The sequence below is a fragment of the Etheostoma spectabile genome, chromosome 19 (genome assembly GCF_008692095.1).
Source record: "Etheostoma spectabile isolate EspeVRDwgs_2016 chromosome 19, UIUC_Espe_1.0, whole genome shotgun sequence".
Lineage (NCBI taxonomy): Eukaryota > Metazoa > Chordata > Actinopteri > Perciformes > Percidae > Etheostoma > Etheostoma spectabile.
In genome coordinates this window covers 5195766-5221846 of record NC_045751.1, presented here as the reverse complement: position 1 = coordinate 5221846, position 26081 = coordinate 5195766, and the positions used below count along the sequence as shown (strand labels likewise).

Sequence of the window (26081 nt, the reverse complement as noted above, 5' to 3'; positions counted from 1 at the left end):
TGCGTGCGTGTGCGTTGAATAGATATTTCTGTTTAGTCTTCTCTGCAGACGCCTCAGGAACCTCCTCCATCTTTACAGTACATACTCTATAAATGGCGTGCGTGCATGTGCTCGTCTGTCGGAAGCCGACAGGAAGGTGAAATGTGTGTGTACGTGTTGAGTGAAGCTGAGTGCCTACCTCTCCAGTCTAAGTATTCACTGATAACCCCGAGTGACCTGGGTAATGAGAAGTGGAACAGTAGCTTCCCAGCAGGCCTCTGGGCCCGCCTCAGCTAAAGCTCCTCCGCCGTTCAGTCTGCTTTCTCAGTTTCCCCTCCGGTGTACGCCGGCAGCCAAACACACCAACAGATAAAGCTCACATCTCAATTTACAGCGGGTTTAAGGCTGCAAGATCACAGTGCTAAAAGGTGTCTGTATTGCCTGTAGAGACGGGGGGGCTGTGGTCAGAAAGACGCAACAAAGGAGACTCAAAAAAGCCATTTACCTCTTCCTATTAAAGCTCTAATAATGTGTCCTGTATAACCTGATGTTCTTCTTTATCATATAACGTTTTTAGAAAACAAGTACAGTGTTGTCAGGATGGGGCTCTATGGATGATAATGTTGGTCTGTGTCAAAATACATGTCAAAACTTCAGTTAAGTCTACTTCTTATGGTTAGTGCTACACAGCCCGTGCAAACAGTTTATTGTCTTTTGTGGCTCTGGCGTGAGTTTTCTAAGTCTAAGTCTGAGAAAATAGCCCCGCTGATGTCATAGTGATGTCATCAACTATCTGAGTTTGGGCTTGGGTTTTACAGACGTGGGCATTTAGCAGGAAGTGAGGGTCTAACAAAATGCTAAAACGTTGCATTATGGGAAATGTAGTTTTTGGAGCTTATGTTGAAAAACATGTCTGTTGCAAGTCCCTTAACTTTATGGAAGTGCAGTATTCAATTTCTGGAGTACCCATTAAATTAGCAAAAGGCCCCTTTCATTAGCACCTACTATTGTAAATTGTTGATTAGCATGCATTTGTGTCAGTTTTCATAGAAAGCCTGAAAGAAAATAGTTCTTGATTTAGTTTATTTGGACAAATCAAAGTGTAATTTGTTTCTGATGTGACATTAGAAGGATTTATTTAGGCTTTCTAACTTTCTACGGTTTCCCAACATAATTGTCTGTGTTCATGCTTTGTGATCTTGCAATGTTTATTTTTTAATGGTCAAACAGTTGTCTGACAGCAGAACAGAGAGAATAACTAAGCAGGTTTGAGTGCTGTGACTCCCAAGTGTTTCGTGTGGATTTGTTGGATACAGAAGCAGCGTCTGAGTCAGAGCTAACAGAAAATGGGCTTCTTAACATTACAGGCATTTGCTTCCTCCCACTTAAGCATCAAAGTGTCACTTAACATTCTGTGAGAATGCTAACAGTTTGAGAAAATCCAGCAAATCTCCTTCTCCTTATCTTTTACTACACTTTTCTTCCTTTCTCCCAGCAGTGACATTTATATTAACCTGAGATACAGCCACTGTGAGTGGGCATAGACTACCTTCTGTTTTCCACTGTTAGCCATGCATGTTCTCATGGAGCGTTAAACTCATCCTAGGCCTCAGGAGCTAAGTTGACAGCTCATTGTATTTGGCCTTATCAGTCAGAGATGGCCCTGTGCTGAGAGGGGGGGGGCGGTGACAGAGTTTGAGTCATTGATTGAGTTTATGCCCCCTCTGACTGCTGTGTTTCATGTTCCCGGCTCTGGAAAGACCTCTGGAAGCTGTGCAGCCACAGTGAGCCCACCAGCCCTGCAGACTGCTCATGTCAGCCTCTCTTTGGGTTTGGACCAATTTAGGCTTTTACTGATATGCAGAATTCATTTCAATTCTCATGTGAAATATATCCTCAAAACCTGCTGAAGTGTTTACCATAGGAAAGACATTTAACAACATTAAGACCATGTTACATCAATGCTGTTCACTGAAAGCTACGGTTAAATTCTAATGATGTTAATAATAAACCCTTCTTTTTTGTTAAATTTATTCAAACTGTTGCATTAGCATCGCCGCAGGCTGCAGGTTTCACGCAGATAACAGGTGTGAAATCGTCAGTTAGGCTATAAACAAACTGACTGCACATCATTTATATCAGGTACGTGGATGACAGACATCAAAACAGCTAATTAGCAAACTAATTAACTGTACATACCTGAGGTTTGGCATTGGCAGCTTTGTTCTGCTGATCTGCAGTGATAAACGTCTGCCTGTTTCTTCCTCTATGGACATGCTTCAGTTCTCTCTCCCAAACGTAAGGGCTGGAAAAAAGAAAAATAGTTCTGCCAGAAAGAAAAAAAGTAGAAAAAGTTGGTGTTGCTGTTTTGTTGTTTACAATAATTCACTTTCATTTCCCATGCACATATTGCAAGTCTTTTTTGTTGTGTTTTGAATTCTATGTAATCTCAAGTTAACTCCAGGCTTTTATGTGAGTGGCTATATTAATACCGTTCCGCCACTTGTGAGTGCCTGAAATGTGCTTTTGAATACATTTAACTATTTCCGAGATACTTCTGTGTGACCAAAATTGTATAAATTCTGAGACTACATCTATGCTTAACTGAAGGTTATTTCTGGAGTATTTGTGGTAGGTAGGAAAGGAGCATGAATGCATGCTTTTCTAACAACTGGATTTTCTTTGGCTTTGGATTGGTGGTTATTGTCCCTATGTGGATTGTCAACTAGTGATTATCATCTTATGGTGTCAAAAGGGGATTGCGTGAAATTGGGCGTTGAAAAAAAAAGGATTTGTGCACTTGAATGCACAGCAGGTTCCTCTGTAAAAGCCCCTGTCCCCAGTGAACGAGAGCAAGTAAGAAAGAAGTAGGAGAATTAAGAGAGGTAAAGGGCCCATCTGTTGCTCATTCAACAGCGAGGGCAGCTGGCTCTGAACTGGTGGATATTGCAGCAAGCGCAAGACTTTAATTAATCTTTCTTTGTCTCCTTTCTCTCTTTCTATTTTCTTCTCTCTTCCTCCAGGTTCAGGGACGATAAGGGCTACGTTCTGTACCCTCAGATCGGGGACCGGCTGGACCTCATCTGCCCCCCTCTGGACACCGCCAGGTCCACGCCAGAGTACGAGTATTACAAGCTCTACCTGGTGTCGTTGCGGGAACAGGCGGACCGATGCGAGGTGACCGGCCCCCCCAACATCGTGCTGACCTGCGACGAGCCCACCCGCGAACGCCGCTTCACTATTAAGTTCCAGGAGTTTTCGCCCAACCTCTGGGGCCACGAGTTCAAGAGCATGCACGACTACTACATCATCGGTGAGTCTAGGAAGAAGAACACTGGAGATCAGGGGATGGCGTGCGTGGGTGTGTGTGTATATGTTTGTGGCCGTGTGTGTTTATTGCAGTGTGTGTGTGAGTGTGTGTGTGTGTGTGTGTGTGTGTGTGTGGGGGGGGGGGCAGTTGTTATGATTGCATGGCTGATTTCTGATTGTGCCTGAATGTGTTTGTTTATTCCAGTGATGGTGGTGATGATTGGGTGGGTGTGTTCAGCGTAATTAGGTTTGAGAATTGTCTGTGTGTGATCCAGTCCATGGGAGGATACAGTACAGGACTTACACTGCTAAAAATGGCCAGATGTGACCTGTTGTTTTTAGGATAGTTTTTTACAAATCAAACCTTGCTGTAACTGTAGGCTTTGATTATCTTTAATTTATTTGACTAGGTTCACTGTGATGATATAAAAACACACTTTTTTTATCTAAAGAAAAAAATACTCTGTTCTGTTCAGTTTTTGCAGTATGCCCCTGGATTTGTCCTTCTTTGCCACTTGTGTGGGATTCTCTGTTAAGTGAAGTACGGCTGAATTTGTGTTAGTGTTGTTTCTAAGGGAATGTGTGTGCGTGTGCGTGTGCGTGTGCTTGTGCGTGTGCGTGTGCGCTGTCCTTGCCTTTGTCCTGCCAGGCTGCTGTGCTGGCCTCAGGTCTGTTTATCGTTACTGCCAGGCTTGCGGTGACCACATATAGCAAAGCACAGATTGATTTGGTTTATGCAGAAGGTTTGTTTGGAATTACTGTACGCTGTGTGAAGACCTGATGAGGTCATCACGGCACGCCAGGCCAAGTGTTTGTATCGGACGGAATAATCTGCAAGTAAAGGTCGCCTAAACTAAAACCTGTGGGTTGTAAATACAAACCCAGAGGAATTCTCACAATTGGAGAGATACTCGCAAACACACACACACACTAATGTGCCTGTATACACACCCACAAGTTTCCAAAACAAACATTGTAAAAACACCCCAGGAGTGTGAGAGTGAGCCGGATAGAGAGAGAGAGAGAGAGAGAGAGAGAGAGAGAGAGAGACAGAGAGAGAGAGAGAGAGAGAGAGACCCTGTTTGATTCCCATAGCTCTCCTCCCACGCACCTGCAAGCCCTATTCACTCAGGTGTGCAAATGCTCTTTTCACTTCTTTTCATCTGCGGGTAGGAAAAAAAAGGAAAAAAGAACAACTCTAAAAACGATGGAGCGACTAGATCCAGGAGGAGCCGGAAGCTGGGACAGAGATGGAGAGATAGATCGAGATAGGGAGATGGAAAGAGACAAAGAGAATATAAGATCTCTCGAAGTCTGTGAAGTCCCTCATGCCTCATTGTGTTCTATATTTGTTCGCCGCTCGGGTTTTTTTCCGCTTTCAGTCCTCATACTCGGTGTGTTTATGAAACGAGGTAAGGTAATGGGCATGTTTCTTCTGCATCATTATCAACTTACAAGTATTTCTCTTAGATTAGTTACGAGGAGGGGAGATAGCCTGGTGTGTGTCTGTGTGTGTGTGTGTGTGTGTGTGTGTGTGTGTGTGTGTGTGTTTGTGTGTTTGTGTGAGTATTGGTGTGCTGCGTGTGCACCCAAGGAACCAATGATACAGGACTTTTGGCATGATAAGTAGGGAGGAAAATGCAACCTGATACCTGCTGGAAAGGTGATTCAATGACAGATGGTGAACAACCACATCAAATATGGCTGCAAGAAACACAGGACACATAAAACCTACACACTGAAACTATCTCTTCATTCAAAATCCATTTATGTGCACAGAGATTTTTGGAATTTTGTATATCTGGTTGTGAAATGATCCTAAAGTGCTGTGTGGTGTACTATAGAATGCAACTTTCTCTACAGTGCATTTATTGACATTGGTCCACCATTAAATACTGTATCTTTAAAAGTCTTTTTGCACTCTGTGGATACTACTTCTCACTTTAATGAACTTGCAGCAGTGTTGCACTGTCCACATCTCTTCTTACATTGAAGTTTTAAATATTTGAGTTTGATTTTGGTATTGTCCATATTTAGAATTTAAACAACTCAAAATTCTAGAGAGATAAATGCACGAGTGGTTGCCTACAAGTGCAGAAATTCCCACTAGACATCCATAATTTACAAATACACTATATATATATATATAACTAGTTTGATATATCATCCAGAGATTGTGTAAGTATTGTCGTGGGATCCTATGTTGAAATCTGTTGCTTTAAATCTTTTGACCGTTAATCCGCATACCGGTTATGCGCTATCAACACAGAATCTGTAGCTTTGTTCTGCTTTCAGCAAGATATTCAAAGTAACACAGCTGACAGCTCTTCGAGCACACTGGAGAACTTAGTAAACAAGTTTTCTTTTTTCAATATCTCTCTTAAACTTGAATTTTATTACATTGCAGTAAAGTAAACAACAGTCATAAAACCCTTTCACAGCCACGGCAATATGCAAGCGGAGAGCCAAATGTGTCCCAAAGTCTCTTTTCTATTTTGCACACCTCTCGTCTCTTCTGTACTCCCACACGGCAACTGGAGTGTCGAGAGATAGAAACGCCTTTATCGCTACACACAGACCAGACTGATCGATTGACAGCTCCAGCCCAATCAATGACGGTTGCAACGCAAGGTCACACACACACACACACACACACTCACACACACAAACACACACAAACACGTGTCCACACATTTGAAGAGGGAGGAAGTCTGACATGTGAGGAGACAGGGAGTAGCTGATCATGGAGAGCGTTTGGTGCTGATGTATTCAGTCTCTCATCAGAGCTTCTGTGTACCTAATGAGGCTGTGAGATAATAAATAATCCTACTGCTCATTTAGAGCCACATATCTTCGGTAGCTTGTTTGCAGTTAGCGCCTTACGTATAGGGAGGATTCCATGCATACTGAACACACCGTGGACTGGCTTGTCCCTGAATTAAAGTAAATGTATGTTTGCCCATGTGCGTTTTCCTCAGGGAAATTGTGTTTTAATTAACCTATAGCATAGCGTGTTTTAATTTGCACACTGCAGACCATACAGGCACACACACACACACACACACACAAATGGAAAGTCTATGTGTGGGGAGGTGGAGCGATGGATGGTGATGGAGCAGCAGGAGGAAACAGGCCAGTGGAGGTTCATTTCAAAGTTAAACCCATTACAGATTACCGGTAACTTGCTTAAAGTGCACTGGGTAATCAGCTTGCCGCTGTGATGCACAGTGAATAAAACACAGGATTTCATTCCTACATCCTAATCTGTGTTGACATCATCAACAAGTGGTATAATAGATCCCTTGTAGAGATGAGATGTGTTTAGAGAAAATCTTGCGAGCAATCTGGAAAAGAAACCCACACCAAAGTTTCCTTTTTGTGTTTTGCAGTTACTAATTCATCACAGATGCCCATGTTATGTAATCAGATTACTTGAATCCCATTAAATGTAATTCTTTACTTCTGTATCCTGTGGCGAGGAGAGAAAGAGTGAGGAAATTGATTAGTTATACTCATTGATTGATGTTTTCATTCATAACACCAGGTCAGAGTTTATGTAAACCCATTTCTCTGTCACACACTCTCTCTTCCCCTGTCTCTCCCTCAGTTTTGTCTGTCCCCCCTCGGTCTCTCCACCCTTTTAGTTTCTCTTTTCTCCTTCTTTTCACTATTCAAATCCCACCACACACACACACACACACACACACACACACACACACACACACACACACACAACACACACACACACCACACATGCTCAGTACATCAACCCAAACCGCAGATCAAGCCTTTTCACTGCTTTTAATGAATCTTTTGAAAGCAGGCGCCAGGGCCTTGTGAAACACTCCTTGCGCACACACACACCACACACACACACACACAACCATACACACACACACACACACACACACACAAACACACACACTTTCACAATCAGAGTGCGGTCTTGATGACGTGTTTTCTTAATGAGAACTGGGGGAGGAAAGCATCTCTAAACATGGGGAGGATAGAAGAGCTGTTGTTAAAACTAGTCCAGGATCAGCAGATTTTTAAAGGGTCAGTTCACCTAAATTACAAAAAAAGATCCTTTCTGACCATGTGGTAGCAAGCCACGCAGATAGTCTTAGTTTAATTTTCTCAGGTTTTGAGATTTTTTGAGAAAAAAAAATTACAATGTCCTTGTTACTCTGGATAATCCACAGACCTCAACTGTTTATATCTGGCAAAGTAAGCCCTATAAAACCTGATGACAACTGGTATTGTGGATTATAGTGTTATTAAATTGTGCTTGAACCCACTTTTTTTTATACATGTATATACATTTTTTTTTAATCATGTTCAGTTTATGGTCCAAAGCTGCGCTGATGCTGACTTCCATTGTGTTCTAAAATGGGCTAAGACATGACAGTACAAGTAAAAGGCCTGGCTAGCAGTCCAACCAATGTCTTTCCCTTTTGGAGATTGAGTGATGGAAGTGAAGGCTGGAAAGAGGTATGTTGGCGGAGGAGAGATGGGAAGGATGTGGGGGAAAGAGTAAGAAAAAGTTAGAAGCTGTATTGGCAGGGATGAAAGGGAAAAAGGGGGGGAGAAGAAAAAGGTATGGTTGATAGATAGATAGATAGATAGATAGATAGATAGATAGATAGATAGATAGATAGATAGATAGAAAAAGATGGCAACAGACAGAGATTGTCGTTGTGTGTGTGGCTGATGGGAATGGGATGTGAATGTCAGTCGACACACAGACCCGGCTTCTCATGTGCAGGGTGACACTGAAACAACACGGCCACTTTCAATCACCGCTGCTGCTGTCAGGGGAATGGGACACACACACACACACACACACACACACACACACACACACACACACACACACACACACCCCACACAGAGTATGTTTAAACACACACCACCAACATGCACACCGCAGTGAATGATTGCAAGCTCACAGTCAACACACATATGACCTCATATGTGAGTGATGGTGCCTCTCTCGTTCTGTCTCTCACACACACACACCACACACACACACACAACACACACAACACACACACACACACACACACACACACACACTAGTCTAATCTCCCATGGTGCTCACACTAAAATATGCATGCTCACATCGCCATACACAGGCTTTCTCATAAATATATGCACTCACACACACACATTGGCATACATGCAGGCTTGTGGTTGTAAATACACAAAAAAGTCAAAAAGTCTGAAAATAGCTCTCTCTCTCTCACACACACATACACACAACCAAAAGACACACATACAAAGATTGGTTACAGTGAACAGGTCAGGCGCCGTGGGACTGCAGTATTGTTGTTGTTGCGTACTCAGACAGATGGCAGTGTGTATGTGCGTGAGTGTATGTGCGCAGGTAGAGGTCTGAAATTGTGTGTGGCCATGCGGCTTGCATGTGCATGTATGCATGTGCAGGATGGACGTGAAGGTATTTGTATTGTGTGTATGTGTGTGTACATGAATGACTCCCAGCAGTGTGTTTAGGGAGCAGGGACCCCTGGGCTTTGCGGAGAGCCTGGTGCTTGGTGTCGCACAATAGCGGAGATAAACAACCCTGCACTAATATGAATAATAGAAGAGCTGACTGAGGCCTGCACACACCTAGAGAAAAAAATCTGTGTGTTTGTGCATGTTGGCATGTGTGGGACTTTGGGTCAATTTATGTGAGGGAAAGTTAATCGTGTGTTGGTTTGTGTGTGTGTGTGTGCGTGTGTGTGTGCGTGTGTGTGTGTGTGTGTGTGTGTGTGTGGGCAAAAATGGCAAAAATGGAATAGAATAGGCCCAGCAGGGTTTGGATCAACGGGATACTAAATTTCCCTCTAGAGATAAAGTTTTTTGCATCTCTCATGGGATAAGAGGAAGAGGATAGTAGAAAAAATGATTCTATTGAAAAGGATGGTGGTCAACTACAAGTGTTTTAAATGATAAAGTGCCCCAGGCTTTTATATCTAGCGTCATTACATGAGAATGAGAATATGTACACATCCTCCTTAATACAGATTACTGCGAGACCACTGTCCACATGCAACATACTGTACGCTACACCTTTATTGTGGCATACAAATGAGGCCAAGGTACGTGTGGTACACAACAATAGGGGAGAGAAGAGGCACGGAAGTGAGCTGAGTAAAGTGACACTGGGAGAGAGCGAGGGATATGTGAGCAAGAAAAACAAGAGGAGAGAGGGAGGAAGGGAAAGGGGAGGAAAAAAGATGAAAAAAAGATGTGTGCTGAGTGTGGAGTAAGAGAAAGTGACAGATCGCCTGGCCGATTTAGGTCAGCAATCAGAGCCACGCTACTGTCCGTACGATTGTGTGTTGTGTGTGTGTGTGTTGGGCGGGGAAGGCAGAGGGCATTGGTGTGGCTTGCGTGAGAGTCTTATTTGTGTGGAAAGCTGAGCGTGTAGTTTGTGAGAGTTGTGTGTGTGTAGTTGTGTTGGTGGAGGTAGGCTGAGCGTGTGTGAGTGTGATAGTCTCCTGCTAAAGGCAGACAAGAAAGAATCCCTACATTAATGGATTGGGCCTGTTAACATTGTTTGATTCATTTAACCTTCCTACAACTGTCTACTTTCTCACCACACACACACACAACACACACACACACAATAGATATACAACTTTTTTCTTGACAGACAAAGGATCATTGTGCTGCCGCTTTGTGGTGGAACCTTTTGCAGAAGGTGTTTTACCGGCAATCCGACGGTGGGGGGGGGGAGGGGGGGTGAAAACAAGCACACCTCTCGGCTGACCTTGCCATCAGTAGAAACGCGTTAGCTTGCTAATTTGCCTTGATTTGTGTCCAGGTTCAGGCAAACATGGACCCCTGATCAATTCACCACAGACAGATGCGAGCCCTGCACACAGAGTGCTTTTGCGTGTGTGTGTGTGTGGTGTGTGGGTTGGGTGTGTGGGTGTGTGTGGTGGTGTGGTGTGTGTGTGTGTTGTGTGTTGCTTACTGACTAACTTTGTTTGCTACATTTTCAATAAGCCATCTGTCCTACCCTTTATCTAATGATAATGAAGACATTTTAGGAAATAATATGAGTGGGAAAAAACAAATGGCTGGGTAAGGGCATAGTGAGCCGGCTATGTCCAAAAATAAAAAGCAATGTAGCTGTCTTATGTATACGAGTTCTGAACTTTCTTTCTTTTCAAAAGTGAGATGAGAAGGCTGGGTTTAGCCTAGCTTAGCAAACGCCTGGAATCAGGGCAAACAGCTAGTATCTGACACAGACACAGCATGATACCATTCTTCTCCTCAACTTTCAAAAAGAAAAAAAAATTAATGTATTTTTCCACAGTGTTGAACTCAAGAGGAACGCAATCACCGCACAGTGCTGGTGTTTTTTAAGTAACAAGCGTGATCTTGCCAGTTGAGGGAGATTATGGTGTTCTTAGGGTTGGATTGACCGGCAGCTGGCTCAGTAGAAGAAGATGGGAGATGAAGAGGAGGAGGAAAAGTAAGAGAGAGAGGGAGAGTAAATTACAGGGAACAGACGAGCTGGAATAATTTGAGCATGCAGAGAAGAGAGGGAAGCAGAGGAAGGGTGTGTCTTGGACGGGCTGAAAGAGGATTTATATGTGCTGTGAGGAGACAGTAGAAGAAGACAGTGTGACACTCAGTGGAGCAAGAGGGCCACGGCTCAAAGACACAAGACAAAACAATCAGCTGCAAATCCCTTTCAACACAGTTTAAGCAGCCCAATTACCCCAAAAAACTGCACGAAGAACATCATTATTACTCGCGCCGTGGCAGTTCAGCTTGTGTGCATGCGTGCACGGTACTTATCTTGTTTATTGAAGAGAGGGATTCATTAGCGGACTGGGCTGTTAATTGTCTCCACTAATCGTCATTGTTGTGATAGATTTGGGTGCATTTCACAAATACAACAAGGCGTTTTCTGCAATTTTTCTACCCCGCCTCTCGCTGACAGAGCCAAATGCCCTCCACACAACACACCACAACACACACACACACAACACACCACACACCACACACAACACCTTATATGGCAAGAGGATCTCCTCTTTTAGTCTGGCTCAGTTTACTCTAGGGTCAAATCAAGCCAAAAAAAAAAGCTAATTTGATGCATGTTGTCCGCTCTGGAGAGCCAATGGTTTGATAATCGTTTAGAATGCACAAAATGATGAGCCAAAAAAGCTACGAAGTGGAAGGAGCGGTGGAACTAATAGTTCTGATGTTGTAATGGTCCCTGTAAGTCTGTGCGTGGCCAGACTGGGCGAGGCTCGATGGTCACAATCAGCGGCAGGGCCAACTTCTTGAATGTCACAGGGAGCGAGAGCGCTGAGTAAGTGATACAGAAAGAGTTATAGATAGATAATAGATAGATAGATAATTTGTTTATAGTCCCCAATGGGGAAAATTACTGTACTGCACTCTGTGTACACACTTTTTTTTTTTTTTGTTGTGTTAGACTCACACAACACAGCTCAGGACCTATACATGCACTATACATGAGAGATGTCAGAGTGAGTGGGCTGCCAGCTGGACCAGCGCCTGAGCGGGCGGGGGGGTACGGTGCCTTGCTCAAGGGACCTGGCAGTGCCCAGGAGGTGAACTGGCATCTCTCCAGCCACCAATCCACGCTCCAACTTTTTGGGGCCATACGGGGATTTTTTTTTGGGTCCATACGGGGATTTGAAACCAGTGACCTCCGGTTCCCAACCCAACTCCCTATGGACTGAGCTACTGCCACCCCCCCAAATGAAGTTTCAGATGAAGACTGCTTCAAGTAGTCCTGTGGGTATTATATAACATTACTGTTCTCTCGGGGGGGGGCTTATCGTCCATATTAGTACCACACATCTGCCGCTGTATGTACGCTATTATATATGATGAAGAGGGTGGAGGGTTGGATAATTGAATACCCTCATCATGGACGGGAGAGCTTGGTCTCGTTCCACTTCAGGACTACATCAAGTGGTGGGGGGAGTGGTGAGCTGGTTGCCCACTTCTGCGTGTGTGTTACCCTTTGTCGCCTGTACCACCCCCGGCTCCAGCTTTAGATCCAAGCCCTAACCACGGCTCCAGCCCTGCTAACCATGGTTTAATATATGCAATTAAGAAGCTAATTAGAGTAATTAATCAGCGGGGCCAAGGCCCAGCCTGGCACTATTCACAGCTTTGGAACTGCCATAATCCCCTCCCTACACACAAACCACACACACCACACACACACACCACACAAAAAGAATAACCCACAACTCGACACCGCTATTCCCTCGTATAAGCGGGGTCTTTGTTGGGGTATGTGTGTGGTGCCAGAAGTCGGAGACAAGAAAAGGTGTGTAAATAAAGACAGAAAAGTGAGTCAGTCAGTTGGGTGTATGAGTGAAAACAGTGAACTAATTTCATTGCCCTCCAGCCTTGCTCGGTGCTCTCTTGGTGGCGCTGCGAGAGAGAAGAGGGCCTGTTGTGGCAAATAGCGTCTTACCTCCTCTGTAGCAAACCGCTCTGCTGTCATTGCCTCGGAAGCCGGCCGGCTGGAGGAAAGACAGGGTTAATGGAGAAGGGCCCCGTCTGTTTTATTGGTTTAACCTTTATTTATCCTGTTTTGCCCTTCGAAGATTTAAGAACTGTTTTTACAAGCTTGACCTTGCCAAGAAAGCACTATTACATTATTGCAGGTCCATTTCAAATTATTTGAAGCTTTAATTAAGAATAAAGTCAATTTTTTTCTTTTCTTTTACAATATAACACGGTGAAAAGGGGTAGTTTGTTAGTCTTTAGTGATCATGCGCACGCCATAAAACTCTGATAGCTTTGTGTTTGGCTCAGGTCTTGTACAGAAAAGAAGAGAGTTAGTCATTTCAGTTGTGTTTTTTGGAGTGTGATTAGGAAATGTATGATGAAGGGAAGATTAGAGCAGCGGGACAGATTACAGCACTTGGGAGAGCTGTTTTAAACGGATTATGATAAAGTAATCGAAAAGTTTTGGCGGCAGCAATCGGGAAGAAAAAGGTTGCACAGCCACAAATATGACACCGAGTGACAAATTAGTCATGGTTATTTAGGGCTGGTGCGTTATATGAGATGCTAACATGATTCTGCCTATTGCTGGTTTTGTGCTACTTTTTTCTGTCACTGAGTACTTCTGTGGAACTGATATTTTAGTTAAGTAACCCTCATTGAAGACATTGACGTTGAAGTGGCACTCTTTTTGCTCCCCGACTGTCGAAGAGCAACACACTATATCAATCCTTGCAGCTCCAAATCAGTTCTTGTTATGTGCGAGATTTTGACAGTCAGTTTGTGAGGGGAAAAAGTCTCCATCTGCCATTATTTTGGCAGCTTTATTTTTATTTTGAACTAGGCCTTAACAGAACTGCTGCAGTGCTCCTTGGAGGTAAAGAGTAGTGGGCTTGTGACCTACGGGAGCTGGGTGTGTGAATGGCATGTTTAAATTATGAAATAGTAAACCTCATACTTGACCCTGTTAAAAGTTCACTCAAACTCTCTGCCTCTCCTCTGCATCTCTGTCTCCGTCTCTATTCTTTTTGTTCATTCTGCATGTCTGTCACTCTGTCTCTGCTCCTCTCTTCTCTCTGCACGGGCCACTATTTGGTTCTCTATCCTCTTTCGGTTCCCCGCTGTAACTCGGTGGACAGCGCGAAAAGCGAGATACATGCATTCCTATTACTGTCCTATCTTTCACATGCAAAGAGTCAAAAGATAAAGATAAAAAATAAAGATAAAGATAAATAAAAGATAAGAAGGAAAATAAGATTTGCTATAGGTTTCCAGAGTCCTCCCTACTCCCTTTACTGAAGGTACCGATCCACGTTTCCAGATTTATGTTTACCATCAAAAACAGTGGAAGAGAATAATAGGTGTAAACACCCTTAAATACTAAATAAAGACACGTGGTCAAGTGCTTTTTAATATTTTGACAAACAAAACAGCGTTTGATTGAGATTGTGCAGAAATAGATTAAAGAATACATGTTGAAGTACCCTTGGGCAAGGAGCAGTGAGTGTTTTTTTAGCAAAATAAAAGCACATTAGAGAACGCATCACTATTTTTTTTATGGAGACTTTGATGGAAACATGGATCAAACCTGTAACCTGAACTTTTATGCTCAGTCCCTCCTTGAATGATTGTGTTGTTAGAACTTCAGTAAACTTTTCAGTTATAGTGCAACACAGGTTTCGTTACACATTGTTTTTTTTATCTACCTTGACAGACTCTGTGTTGTGTACTTTACTTGGCGGTGTAGAACGATTTATCAGGTTAATAAAGCCTGTTGAACTTGAACACGGAGTGACAGAAAGAGACCAGACAGACATGTTTCACTGTCAGATGAAATAAAGTCTACACCAACAGACAAGAATGCAAACTAACGTCCAGGACAGAATGAGAGAAACCTTGTCCTATGAGCGCACCACACACACACACACACACCACACACACCACACACACGCCCACAAGTTTTTCCAGTCCCGCATGCACAAGACAACCGTGGATGATTCACTTAAGCAAACGAGACCAGGAGATTGACTTTTAAAACACACATTTGAAGAGGAGGCGCAGACAGACAGCAACACATGCGCTCACAGCGATCAACTGGCAATAGGATTTAGACAACATAAACACCCCTTCCAAACTAAAGACATATCAGAGTGGCAAATACACCTACATTTCTGAAAAAACAGAGACAAGCATGAGCAAGCAATGGCACACACACACTCACACACACACACCACACAAACACACACCACCACCACACACCACACACACACACAGATGATAAAAAACAGGACAGAGTGCCATACAGCTAAGAACACCGCTTTAGCAGGGCTGCTTTAATCCCAGAGGAGCTAAACAAACACACTGTCATCACTCTCTGCCTCTCTGTGTTGCCACTTATAGAATTGTGCACTGACAATTATTTAGTATAATGCAAACACACACAAACGTATATAATTGCACTATGCTTTCTGCTGCCCATCATCTCCCCATATTCACCTTTCTTTCCACCTTTCTCTCCAATCTATCCCTAGAGCAGTACGCAGGCACAGATGTCAAGATGTATTATTCGGCTGGCTGGTCAGTGTGTTGGTGTGTGGTGGTGGTGTGTGTGTGTGTGTGGTGTGTTGTGTGGTGTGTGTGTTGGGTGTGTGTGTGTGTGTGTGTGGTGTGATGTGTGTTGTCGCTTTCCTCTTAGAAAACAAGAATAATAGGGGAGGAGGTGGGCAGGGATGGGGGGGGCTGTACGGTAATGATTAGTCAAACAGTTCTGTCTTATAACGTACGTTATATGTTGTATTGGCTAAAGCATCCATTACAAAGAAGGAGCACACACAACCACACAAAATGCCAACTCTGTAGTCAAGAATTCAGTCATGGTTCAAGGACATTTAGGCAAGTATACCAATACCGGGTCCATTGAATTGAATCTGTGTTGTCATTAGAAGGACCGCCGTGCTCGTCAGGACTGGTCTTGGCTGCTGCATTTAAACACTAAAACTGAGCCAGGGTTAAAGGTGCTTCTGTGTGTGTGTGTGGTTTGTGTTCACAGTCCATGACATAGCCGATGGTTTAAGAAAGGCGATGCAATGAAAGAAGGAAAGTTAAGGGAGAAAGAGAAGAGAGACTTTTTTCCATGTCTCCCGGGTTTCTTGAAATGTGAGTTTGGGCCCTTAAATAAATGGTGGTGGCTGTGGCCCCTGCCATCACCCACAAAATTGTAATTAGATAGAATGATAGTAGTGTTAAAATGTGTTGAGTATTATACCGTCAGAAGTAGGTAACCAAAAATAAGGATGATCTTTACAAATTACCCGTTAGTTATCAGTATACACAATTTAGCTCGCCACCCAAAATCAACAAGAGTGATTTCTGTTTTCTGCACTAGATTAAGACCCACCATTTTTGCTAACATCAGCCTTAGGTGGCAATCTATTTCCTTAAACCTGGCCAGCCAACAGCAGAGTGCAGCCAAGAGTTTTTAGCAGCTAAGCTAATGATGTATAATGCAGATAGATACAAACTTAAGTAAGGTTTTCCTTAATGGAAATCCCATTGTTTCAAAGGTCTTCCTATAGAGTCCATTACGCGTAGCAGTGGAGCAGGGCATTGCACTTTATCACCATAAGAGGTGCTGACAGGAAATGTCGTGTGTGTGTGTGTGTGTGTGTGTGTGTGTGTGTGTGTGTGTGTGTGTGTGGTCTAATTGTTGGACAGGACTGGGCCGGCGCAGTGCTTGCAGACAGCAATGTCGAAGTGTTCAATAATGCAGAGGTACTCACTGGTTTATTTATCAGGGTTAAGCTGAAATAAATGACACAGAATCCAGATGGGGGAGAGGGAGGGAGGGAAGGAAGGCAGAAAGAGGGAGAGAGGGAGAGAAAGTGTGACGAAGAGAAGGAGAAAGATGGGAAACATTAGTGAAACGGAGAGTGAAATAGAGGAGAGAGACGAGACAATGGAGGAGAGGAAGCGGAGAGAAACACTGCACTGCAGCCTAAATGAGCTGCATCTCTTCGCCACTCTGCGTTAGTTTATGATTCCCCTTGTGCATACGTGCGTGGCTGTCTGTGCGAGAGTATGTGAGTGTGTGTGTTCGTGCGCGGCACACAACTTTGTTTGCGACTGCGGTGAGCGGTGATTCAAAGAAAGGACGGGTAGAGGGAGAGATGGAAAGCAGCTGGGTGGAAGAGGTGGAGAAGCCAGGGACTGTGAGAAATCTATATCTGCTGAATATTTGATCAAGTTTAAGCTCTCAGATCTGAGCCTCCTGCCAGGCTCTAAAGCAACCAGAGACACAGGGGAGAGAAGAGGAAGCGGCAGGAAGGAGGGAGGAGAAAGGGCGAAGGAGGTAGAAACGAGCTGACCACAGTGAGGGGCTTAGAGCGAGGATAGGGGTTCTTTTATTCAGAATAATCCCACTGAATTCTAAATGCTGGTGTAGCACTATACATCATGCCTTTACTTCTGTCATAGATGAAGGGATACACTTACATATATATTGGCAAGTAGTCATACATCATTTAAACATATAGTATTAACCACTTATCTCATCATGAATTAAATTATGTGTAATGGTTTGTAAACCCTTTAAAAAAGTGCCACCTTTTTGTGCTATAGCTCAAAAATACCCAAAATAAAATAGTCACGGAGCTCTCACTTCTGAAAGCATGGCTGCGGGAACATATTTTGAGTCGAGAATTACATTTTCAGCCAAAGTCAACCACCACACTCCACACTGTATCCATCACAACACTCCACAAGCATTTGAATGAAATCCAAAACCCAAGACAGGGCAAAACTAGGCATGGGTAACACAGGATATAGGCACAAAGCTACGCCAATGGTACAGAATGGGCCTACTATAAGCTCAACCACTGAGCCGCAAAATACAAGGGTATGAAACACATCACTGAATTAAATTAAATCAAAAGTTAGCTGCCTCGTCGTCTGTTGCTAGCAGGGTCGCTGTGGGAGTGACAGGTGTAGAAGTGCTGCTGCTACTTCTTTCAGTTACAGTTGCTGGGTTTTCTGACTCGGGTCTATTAGGTTTTTTTAGCCTGTGATTGATTTATGAAGAAACCCAAAATGCACTTTTGTGTGATATAGGCAAGCTAACTTCTGTACTGTTGACCCCACCAGGAAAGTTTCCACAACTATCTTCGCTCATGACTGAGTGTCAGAGGTGCGCAGCGCGCCTCGCTCTTGGCCACATTGGCAGATTAATTCTGGTCAAATTATGTGTTTAGCTCTTCCAAACCAAATTGTAAAATCAAATTACATTTAATTGTACATTTAATTGTAAAGAAAATGCAGTAGGTTAATCAGTAATCAATTCATTAAAAAATAAATGTATGTCATTTTTAATTATGGTTGTAGTTTGTCTACCTTTCTGCGGCACCCTCCGCACCCCTAGTTCCCACGGCCATGTCTGAAAGGGATCTCTTTGGAGTTTACTATCAACATTTCGAATTTACAGTGTGCACAGGCATGGTAAAAATGTCAGGTTTCTTCTTTTTAATGTATTTTGTATGAATTATTAAGCAGGTCAAGGTATAAATACTGTGAAAGTATCAAAACTCACTCAATCCACAGAGAGATGCCCACAGCCCGTATTCAGAAACATTAAATGAGCCGTCAGGACTTCCGTGAGGTTGTGATGTCATGACCATGCTATATAAAGATAGAAAGTGTCTCTGAGAGTGCAGATGCGTAAGACCTGTAAACGCTGACCAATCAGAGCGGACTGGGCTTTTTCAGGAGGGGAGATTAAAGAGACAGGCGCTAAAACTGAGCTCTTCAGACAGAGGATGAATACAGGTATATTCACAGCATGACAGTAGGAGAAAAATAATGTGCAGAAATAGCATCCCTAAAACCAGAGAAATCCCAATTACCTGTATTTAGTGGCACACAAGTAAAATTGTGTTAGACATTTTTTTTAACTTCCAGTGTGTTAAGGCTTTCACATCTGTTGTGGCTCTCAGGGGACATGCCTCGGGTTTGCTTCAAGCCAGCCCCTGACAACTATTTTGAGGTGGGCCTGAGACCGCTTTTCTAGCTGGCAACACATTTTTCACACTCTGCTAAACACATCGAACCGCCTCAAGTAAACTCTCATGTGTGAAAATAGCCTCAAATAAAGTGCAAAAGTGGAAAATGGAATAGAATTGGCCAGCAGGGGTTTGGATCAACGGATCCTACTAATTTCCCCTATAGAGATAAAGTTTTTTTGCATCTCTCATGGGATAAGAGGAAGAGGATAGTAGAAAAAATGATTCTATTTGAAAGGATGGTGTCAACTCAAGTGTTTTAAATGATAAAGTGCCCCAGGCTTTTATATCTAGCGTCATTACATGAGAATGAGAATATGTACACATCCTTAAATACAGATTACTGCGAGACCACTGTCCACATGCAACATACTGTACGCTTACACCTTTATTGTGGCATACAAATGAGGCCAAGGTACGTGTGGTAACAACAATAGGGGAGAGAAGAGGCACGGAAGTGAGCTGATGTAAAGTGACACTGGGAGAGAGCGAGGGATATGTGAGCAAGAAAACAAGAGGAGAGAGGGAGAAGGGAAAGGGGAGGAAAAAGATGAAAAAAAGATGTGTGCTGAGTGTGAGTAAGAGAAAGTGACAGATCGCCTGGCCGATTTAGGTCAGCAATCAGAGCCACGCTACTGTCCGTACGATTGTGTGTTTGTGTGTGTGTGTGTTTGGGCGGGAAGGCAGAGGGTGCATTGGTGTGTGCTTGCGTGAGAGTCTTATTTGTGTGGAAAGCTGAGCGTGTAGTTTGTGAGAGTTTGTGTGTGTAGTTGTGTTGGTGGAGTGTAGGCTGATTGCGTGTGTGAGTGTGAATATGTCTCCTGCTAAAGGTCAGACAAGAAGAATCCCTCCCTAATTGGATTGGGCCTGGTTAACATTGTTTGATTCATTTAACCTTCCTACACTGTCTATCTTTCTCACACACACACACACACACACACACCACACACACACACACAAATAGATATACAACTTTTTTCTTGACGACAAAGGCATCATTGTGCTGCCGCCTTCTGTTGGTGAACCTTTTGCAGAAGGATGTTTACCCGGCACATCAGACGGTTGGGGGGGGGGGGGGGTGAAAACAAGCACACCTCTCGGCTGACCTCTGCCATCAGTAGAACGCGTTAGCTTGCTAATACTGCCTTGATTTAGTGTCCAGGTTCAGGCAAACATGACCCCTGATCCACATTCACACAGACAGATGCTGAGCCCTGCACACAGAGTGCTTTTGCGTGTGTGTGTGTTTGTGTGTGTGTGTGTGTGTGGTGGTGTGTGTGTGTGTGTGTGTGTGTGTGTGTGTTTGTGTGTTTGCTTACTGACTAACTTTGTTTGCTAACATTTTTCAATAAGCCATCTGTCCTACCCTTTTCATTAATATAATGAAGACATTTTAGGAAATAATATGAGTGGAATAAACAAATGGCTGGAGTAAGGGCATAGTGAGCCTGGCTATGTCCAAAAAAATAAAAAGCAATGTTAGCTGTCTTATGTATACGATGTATCTGAACTTTCTTTCTTTTCAAAAGTGAGATGAGAAGGCTGGGTTTAGCCTAGCTTAGCATAACGCCTGGAATCAGGGCAAACAGCTAGTATCCTGACTCACAGACACAGCATTGATACCATTCTTCTCCTCTAACTTTCAAAAAGAAAACAAATTAATGTATTTTCCACAGTGTTGAACTCAAGAGAACGCAATCACACGCACAGTGCTGGTGTTTTTTAAGTAACAAGCGTGATCTTTGCCAGTGTGAGGGAGATTGTGGTGTTCTTAGGGTTGGATTTGACCCGGCAGCTGCTCAGTAGAAGAAGATGGGAGATGAAGAGGAGGAGGAAAAGTAAGAGAGAGAGGGAGAGTAAATTACAGGGAACAGACGAGCTGGAATAATTTGAGCATGCAGAAGAAGAGAGGGAAGCAGAGGAAGGGTTGTCTGTGGACGGGCTGAAAGAGGATTTATATGTGCTGTGAGGAGACAGTAGAAGAAGACAGTGTTGACACTCAGTGGAACAAGAGGGCCCACGGCTCAAAGACACAAGGACAAACAATCAGCTGCAAATCCCTTTCAACCACTGTTTAAGCAGCCCTAATTACCCCAAAAAACTGCACGAAGAACATCATTATTACTCTGCGCTCGTGCACGTGCATGCTTGTGTGCATGCGTGCACGTGTACTCCTCTTGTTTATTGAAGAGAGATTCATTAGCGGACTGGCTGTTTACTTGTTCTCCACTAATCGTCATTGTTGTGATATATTTTGGGTGCATTTCACAAATACAACAAGGCGTTTTCTGCAATTTTTCTCCCCCGCCTCTCGCTGACAGAGCCCAAATGCCCTCCACACACACACACACACACACACACACACACACACACACACACACACACACATCACTTATATTGGCAAGAGGATCTCTTTCTTTCTTAGTCTGGCTCAGTTTTACTCTAGGGTCAACTCAAGCCAAAAAAAAAGCTTAATTTGATGCATGTTGTCCGCTCTGGAGAGCCAATGGTTTTGATAATCGTTTAGAATGCACAAAATGTATGAGCCAAAAAAGCTACGAAGTGGAAGGAGCGGTGGAACTAATAGTTCTGATGTTGTAATGGACCCTGTAAGTCTGTGCGTGGCCATACTGGGCGAGGCTCGATGGTCACAAATCAGCGGCAGGGCTCAACTTCTTGAATGTCACAGGGAGCGAAGCGCTGAGTAAGTGATACAGTAAAGAGTTTCAGATGAAGACTGCTTCAAGTAGTCCCTGTGGGTATTATATTAATCCTTACTGTTCTCTCTGGGGGGGGGCTTATCGTCCATATTAGTACCACACATCTGCCGCTGCTATGTACGCTTATTATATATTGATGAAGAGGGTGGAGGGTTGGATAATTGAATACCCTCATCATGGACGGGAGAGCTTGGTCTCGTTCCTCCACTTCAGACTACATCAAGTAGGTGGGGGGAGGTGTAGCTGGTTTGCCACTTCTGCGTGTGTGTTACCCTTTTGTCCGCCTGTACCCACCCCCGGCTCCAGCTTTAGATCCAAGCCCTAACCACGGCTCCAGCCCTGCTAACCACTGGTTTAATATATGCAATTAAGAAGCTAATTAGAGTAATTAATTCAGCCGGGGCCAAGGCCCAGCCTGGCCCCTATTCACAGCTTTGGAACTGCCATAATCCCCCTCCCTACACACACACACACACACACACACACACACACAAAGAATAACCCACACTCAGACACCGCTATTCCCTCGTTATAAGCAGGGTCTTTGTTGGGTGTATGTGTGTGGTGCCAGAGAAGTCGGAGACGAAGAAAAGGGTGTAAATAAAGACAGAAAAAGTGAGTCAGTCAGTTGGGTGTAATGAGTGAAAACAGTGAACTAATTCATTGACACCTCCAGCCTTGCTCGGTTGCTCTCTTGGTGGCGCTGCGAGAGAGAAGAGGGCCCTGTTGTGGCAAATAGCGTCTTACCTCATCTGTAGCAACCGCTCTGCTGTCATTGCCTCTGGAAACCGGCCGGCTGGAGGAAAGACAAGGTTTAATGGAGAAGGCCCCGTCTGTTTTATTGGTTTAACCTTTATTTATCCTGTTTTGTCCCTTCGAAGATTTAAGAACTGTTTTTACAAGCTTGACCTTGCCAAGAAAGCACTATTACATTATTGCAGGTCCATTTCAAATTATTTGAAGCTTTAATTAAGAATAAAGTCAATTTTTTTCTTTTCTTTTACAATATAACAAGGTGAAAGGGGTAGTTTGTTAGTCTTTAGTGATTCATGCGCACGCCATAAACCTCTGATAGCTTTGTGTTTGGCTCAGGTCTTGTACAGAAAGAAGAGAGTTAGTCATTTCAGGTTTGTTATTTTTGGAGTGTGATTAGGAAATGTATGATGAAGGGAAGATTAGAGCAGCGGGACAGATTTACAGCACTTGGAGCATGCTGTTTTAAACGGATTACTGATAAAGTAATCGAAGAAGTTTTGGCGGCAGCACTCGGGAAGAAAAAGGTTGCACAGCCCACAAATATGACACCGAGTGACAAATTAGTCATGGTTTATTTAGGGCTGGTGCGTTATATGAGATGCTAACATGATTCTGCCTATTTGCTGGGATTTGTGCTACCTTTTTTCTGTCACTGAGTACTTCTGTGGAACTGATATTTTTAGTTAAGTACCCCTCATTGAAGACATTGACGTTGAAGTGCACTCTTTTTGCTCCCCGACTGTCGAGAGTACATCACACTTATATCAATCCTTGCAGCTCCAAATCAGTTCTTGTTATGTGAGATTTTGACAGTCAGTTTGTGAGGGGAAAATGTCTCCCATCTGCCATATTTTGGCAGCTTTATTTTTTATTTTGAACTAGGCCTTTAACAGAACTGCTAGCAGTGCTCCTTGGAGGTAAGAGTAGTGGGCTTGTGATCCTACGGGAGCTGGGTGTGTGAATGGCATGTTTAAATTATGAATAGTAGAACCTCATACTTGACCCTGTTAAAAGTTTCACTCAAACTCTCTGCCTCTCCTCTGCATCTCTGTCTCCGTCTCTATTCTTTTTGTCATTCTGCATGTCTGTCACTCTGTCTCCTGCTCTCTCTTTCTCTCTGCACGGCACACTCATTTGGTTCTCTATCCTCTTTCGGTTCCCCGCTGTAACTCGGTGACAGCGCGAAAAGCGAGATACATGCATTCCTATTACTGTCCTATTACTTTCACATGCAAAAGAGTCAAAAGATAAAGATAAAAAATAAAGATAAAGAATAAATAAAAGATAAAGAAGGAAATAAAGATTTTGCTATAGGTTTCCAGAGTCCTCCCTACTCCCTTTACTGAAGGTATCCAGATCCAGTTTCCAGATTTATGTTTAACCATCAAAACATGATGGAAGAGAATAATAGGTGTAAACACCCTAAAATACTAAAATAACACGCTCTGGTCAAGTGCTTTTTAATATTTTTGACAAACAAAACAGCGTTTGATTGAGATTGTGCAGAAATAGATTAAAGCATCCACTGTTGAAGTACCCTTGGGCAAGACAGTGAGTGTTTTTTTAGCAAAATAAAAGCACATTAGAGAAGCATCATATTTTTTTATGGAGACTTTGATTGGAAACATGGATCAAACCTGTAACCTGAACTTTTAATGCTCAGTCCCTCCTTGAATTGATTGTGTTGTTAGAACTTCAGTACACTTTTCAGTTATAGTTGCAACACAGGTTTCTGTTACACATTGTTTTTTTTTATCTACCTTGACAGACTCTGTGTTGTGTACTTTACTTTGGCGGTGTGAGAACGATCTTATCAGGTTAATAAAGCCTGTTGAACTTGAAAACGGAGGTGACAGAAAGAGACAGACAGACATGTTTCAGCTGTCAGATGAAATAAAGTCTACACCAAACAGACAAGAATGCAAACTAACGTCAGGACAGAATGAGAGAAACCTTGTCCTAATGAGCGCACACACACACACACACACACACACACACACACACAGCCGCACACAAGTTTTTCCAGTCCCGCATGCACAAGACAACCGTGGATGATTTCACTTAAGCAAACGAGACCAGGAGATTAGACTTTAAAACACACATTTTGAAGAGGAGGCGCAGACAGACAGCAACACATGCGCTCACATGCATCAACGTGCAAATAGGATTTAAGACACACATAAACACCCTTCAAAACTAAAGACATATACAGAGTGCAAATACACCTACATTTCTGAAAAACAGAGACAAGCATGAGCATGCATGTGGCACACACACACACACACTCACACACACACACACACACACACACACACACACACACACACACACACACAGATGATAAAAAACAGACAGAGTGCCATACAGCTAAGAACACCGCTTCTAGCAGGCTGCTTTAATCACAGAGGAGCTAAACAAACACAACTGTCATCACTCTCTGCCTCTCTGTGTTGCACACTTATAGAATTGTGCACTGACACATTATTTAGTATATAGCACACACACAAACGGTATATAATTGCCCTATGCTTTCTGCTGCCCATCATCTTCCCCTTCATATCTCACCCTTTCTTTCCACCTTCTCTCCAATCTATCCCTAGAGCAGTACGCAGGCACAGATGTCAAGATGTATTATTTCGGCTGGCTGGCTCATGTGTGTGTGTGTGGTGGTGGTGTGTGTGTGTGTGTGTGTGTGTGTGTGTGTGTGTGTGTGTATGTGTGTTTGTCCTGCTTTCCTCTTTAGAAAACAAGAATAATAGGGGAGGAGAGTGGGCAGAGGATGGGGGGGCTGTACTGGTAATGATTAGTCAAACATTTCTGTCTTATAACGTACTGTATATGCTTGTATTGGCTAAAGCATCCATTACAAAGAAGGAGCACACACACTCACACAAATGCACAACTCTGTAGTCAAGAATTACAGTCATGGTTCAAGGACATTTAAGGCAAGTATACACATACACTGGTCCATTGAATTGAATCTGTGTTGATCCATTAGAAGGACCGCCGTGCTCGTCAGGATTGTGTCTTGGCTGCTGCATTTAAACACTAAAACTGAGCCAGGTTTAAAGTGCTTCTGTGTGTGTGTGTGGTTTGTGTTCACAGTCCATGACATAGCCGCTGGTTTAAGAAAGGCATGCAATGAAAGAAGGAAAGTTAAGGGAGAAAGAGAAGAGAGACTTTTTTTCCATGTCTCCAGTGTTTCTTGAAATGTGAGTTTGGGCCCTTAAATAAATGGTGGTGGCTGTGGCCCCTGCCATCACACAAAATGCTAATTAGATAGAATGATAGTAGTGTTAAAATGTGTTGAGTTACTTATACCGTCAGAAGTAGGTAACAAAAATAATGTCTGATTCTTTACAAATTACCCGTAGTTATCAGTATACACAATTTAGCTCGCCCACCCAAAATCAAACAAGAGTTGATTCTGTTTCTGCCACTAGATTAAGACCCACCATTTTGCTAACATCAGCCTTAGAGTGCAATCTATTTTCCTTAACCTGGCCAGCCAACAGCAGAGTGCAGCCAAGAGTTTTAGCAGCTAAGCTTAATGATGTATAATGCAGATTAGATACAAACTTAAGTAAGGTTTTCCTTAATGGTAAATCCAATTGTTTCAAAGGTCTTTCCTATAGGTCCATTTACGCGTAGCAGTGGGCAGGGCATTGGCACTTTATCACCATAGAGAGTGCGACAGGAAATGTGTGTGTGTGTGTGTGTGTGTGTGTGTGTGTGTGTGTGTGTGTGT

At 43.3% G+C, this 26081-nt stretch overlaps 1 protein-coding gene across 1 annotated transcript in view; it reads left to right on the top strand.

Annotated features, from left to right (window-relative positions):
- The window catches only part of efnb3b (ephrin-B3b), an 83891-nt gene that overhangs the window by 36213 nt on the left and 21597 nt on the right, over window positions 1-26081 (top strand). The window contains exon 2 of the mRNA XM_032544707.1: window positions 3003-3292. Coding sequence (XP_032400598.1) covers window positions 3003-3292 — 290 coding nt within the window. The remainder of the gene's footprint in view (window positions 1-3002; window positions 3293-26081) is intronic.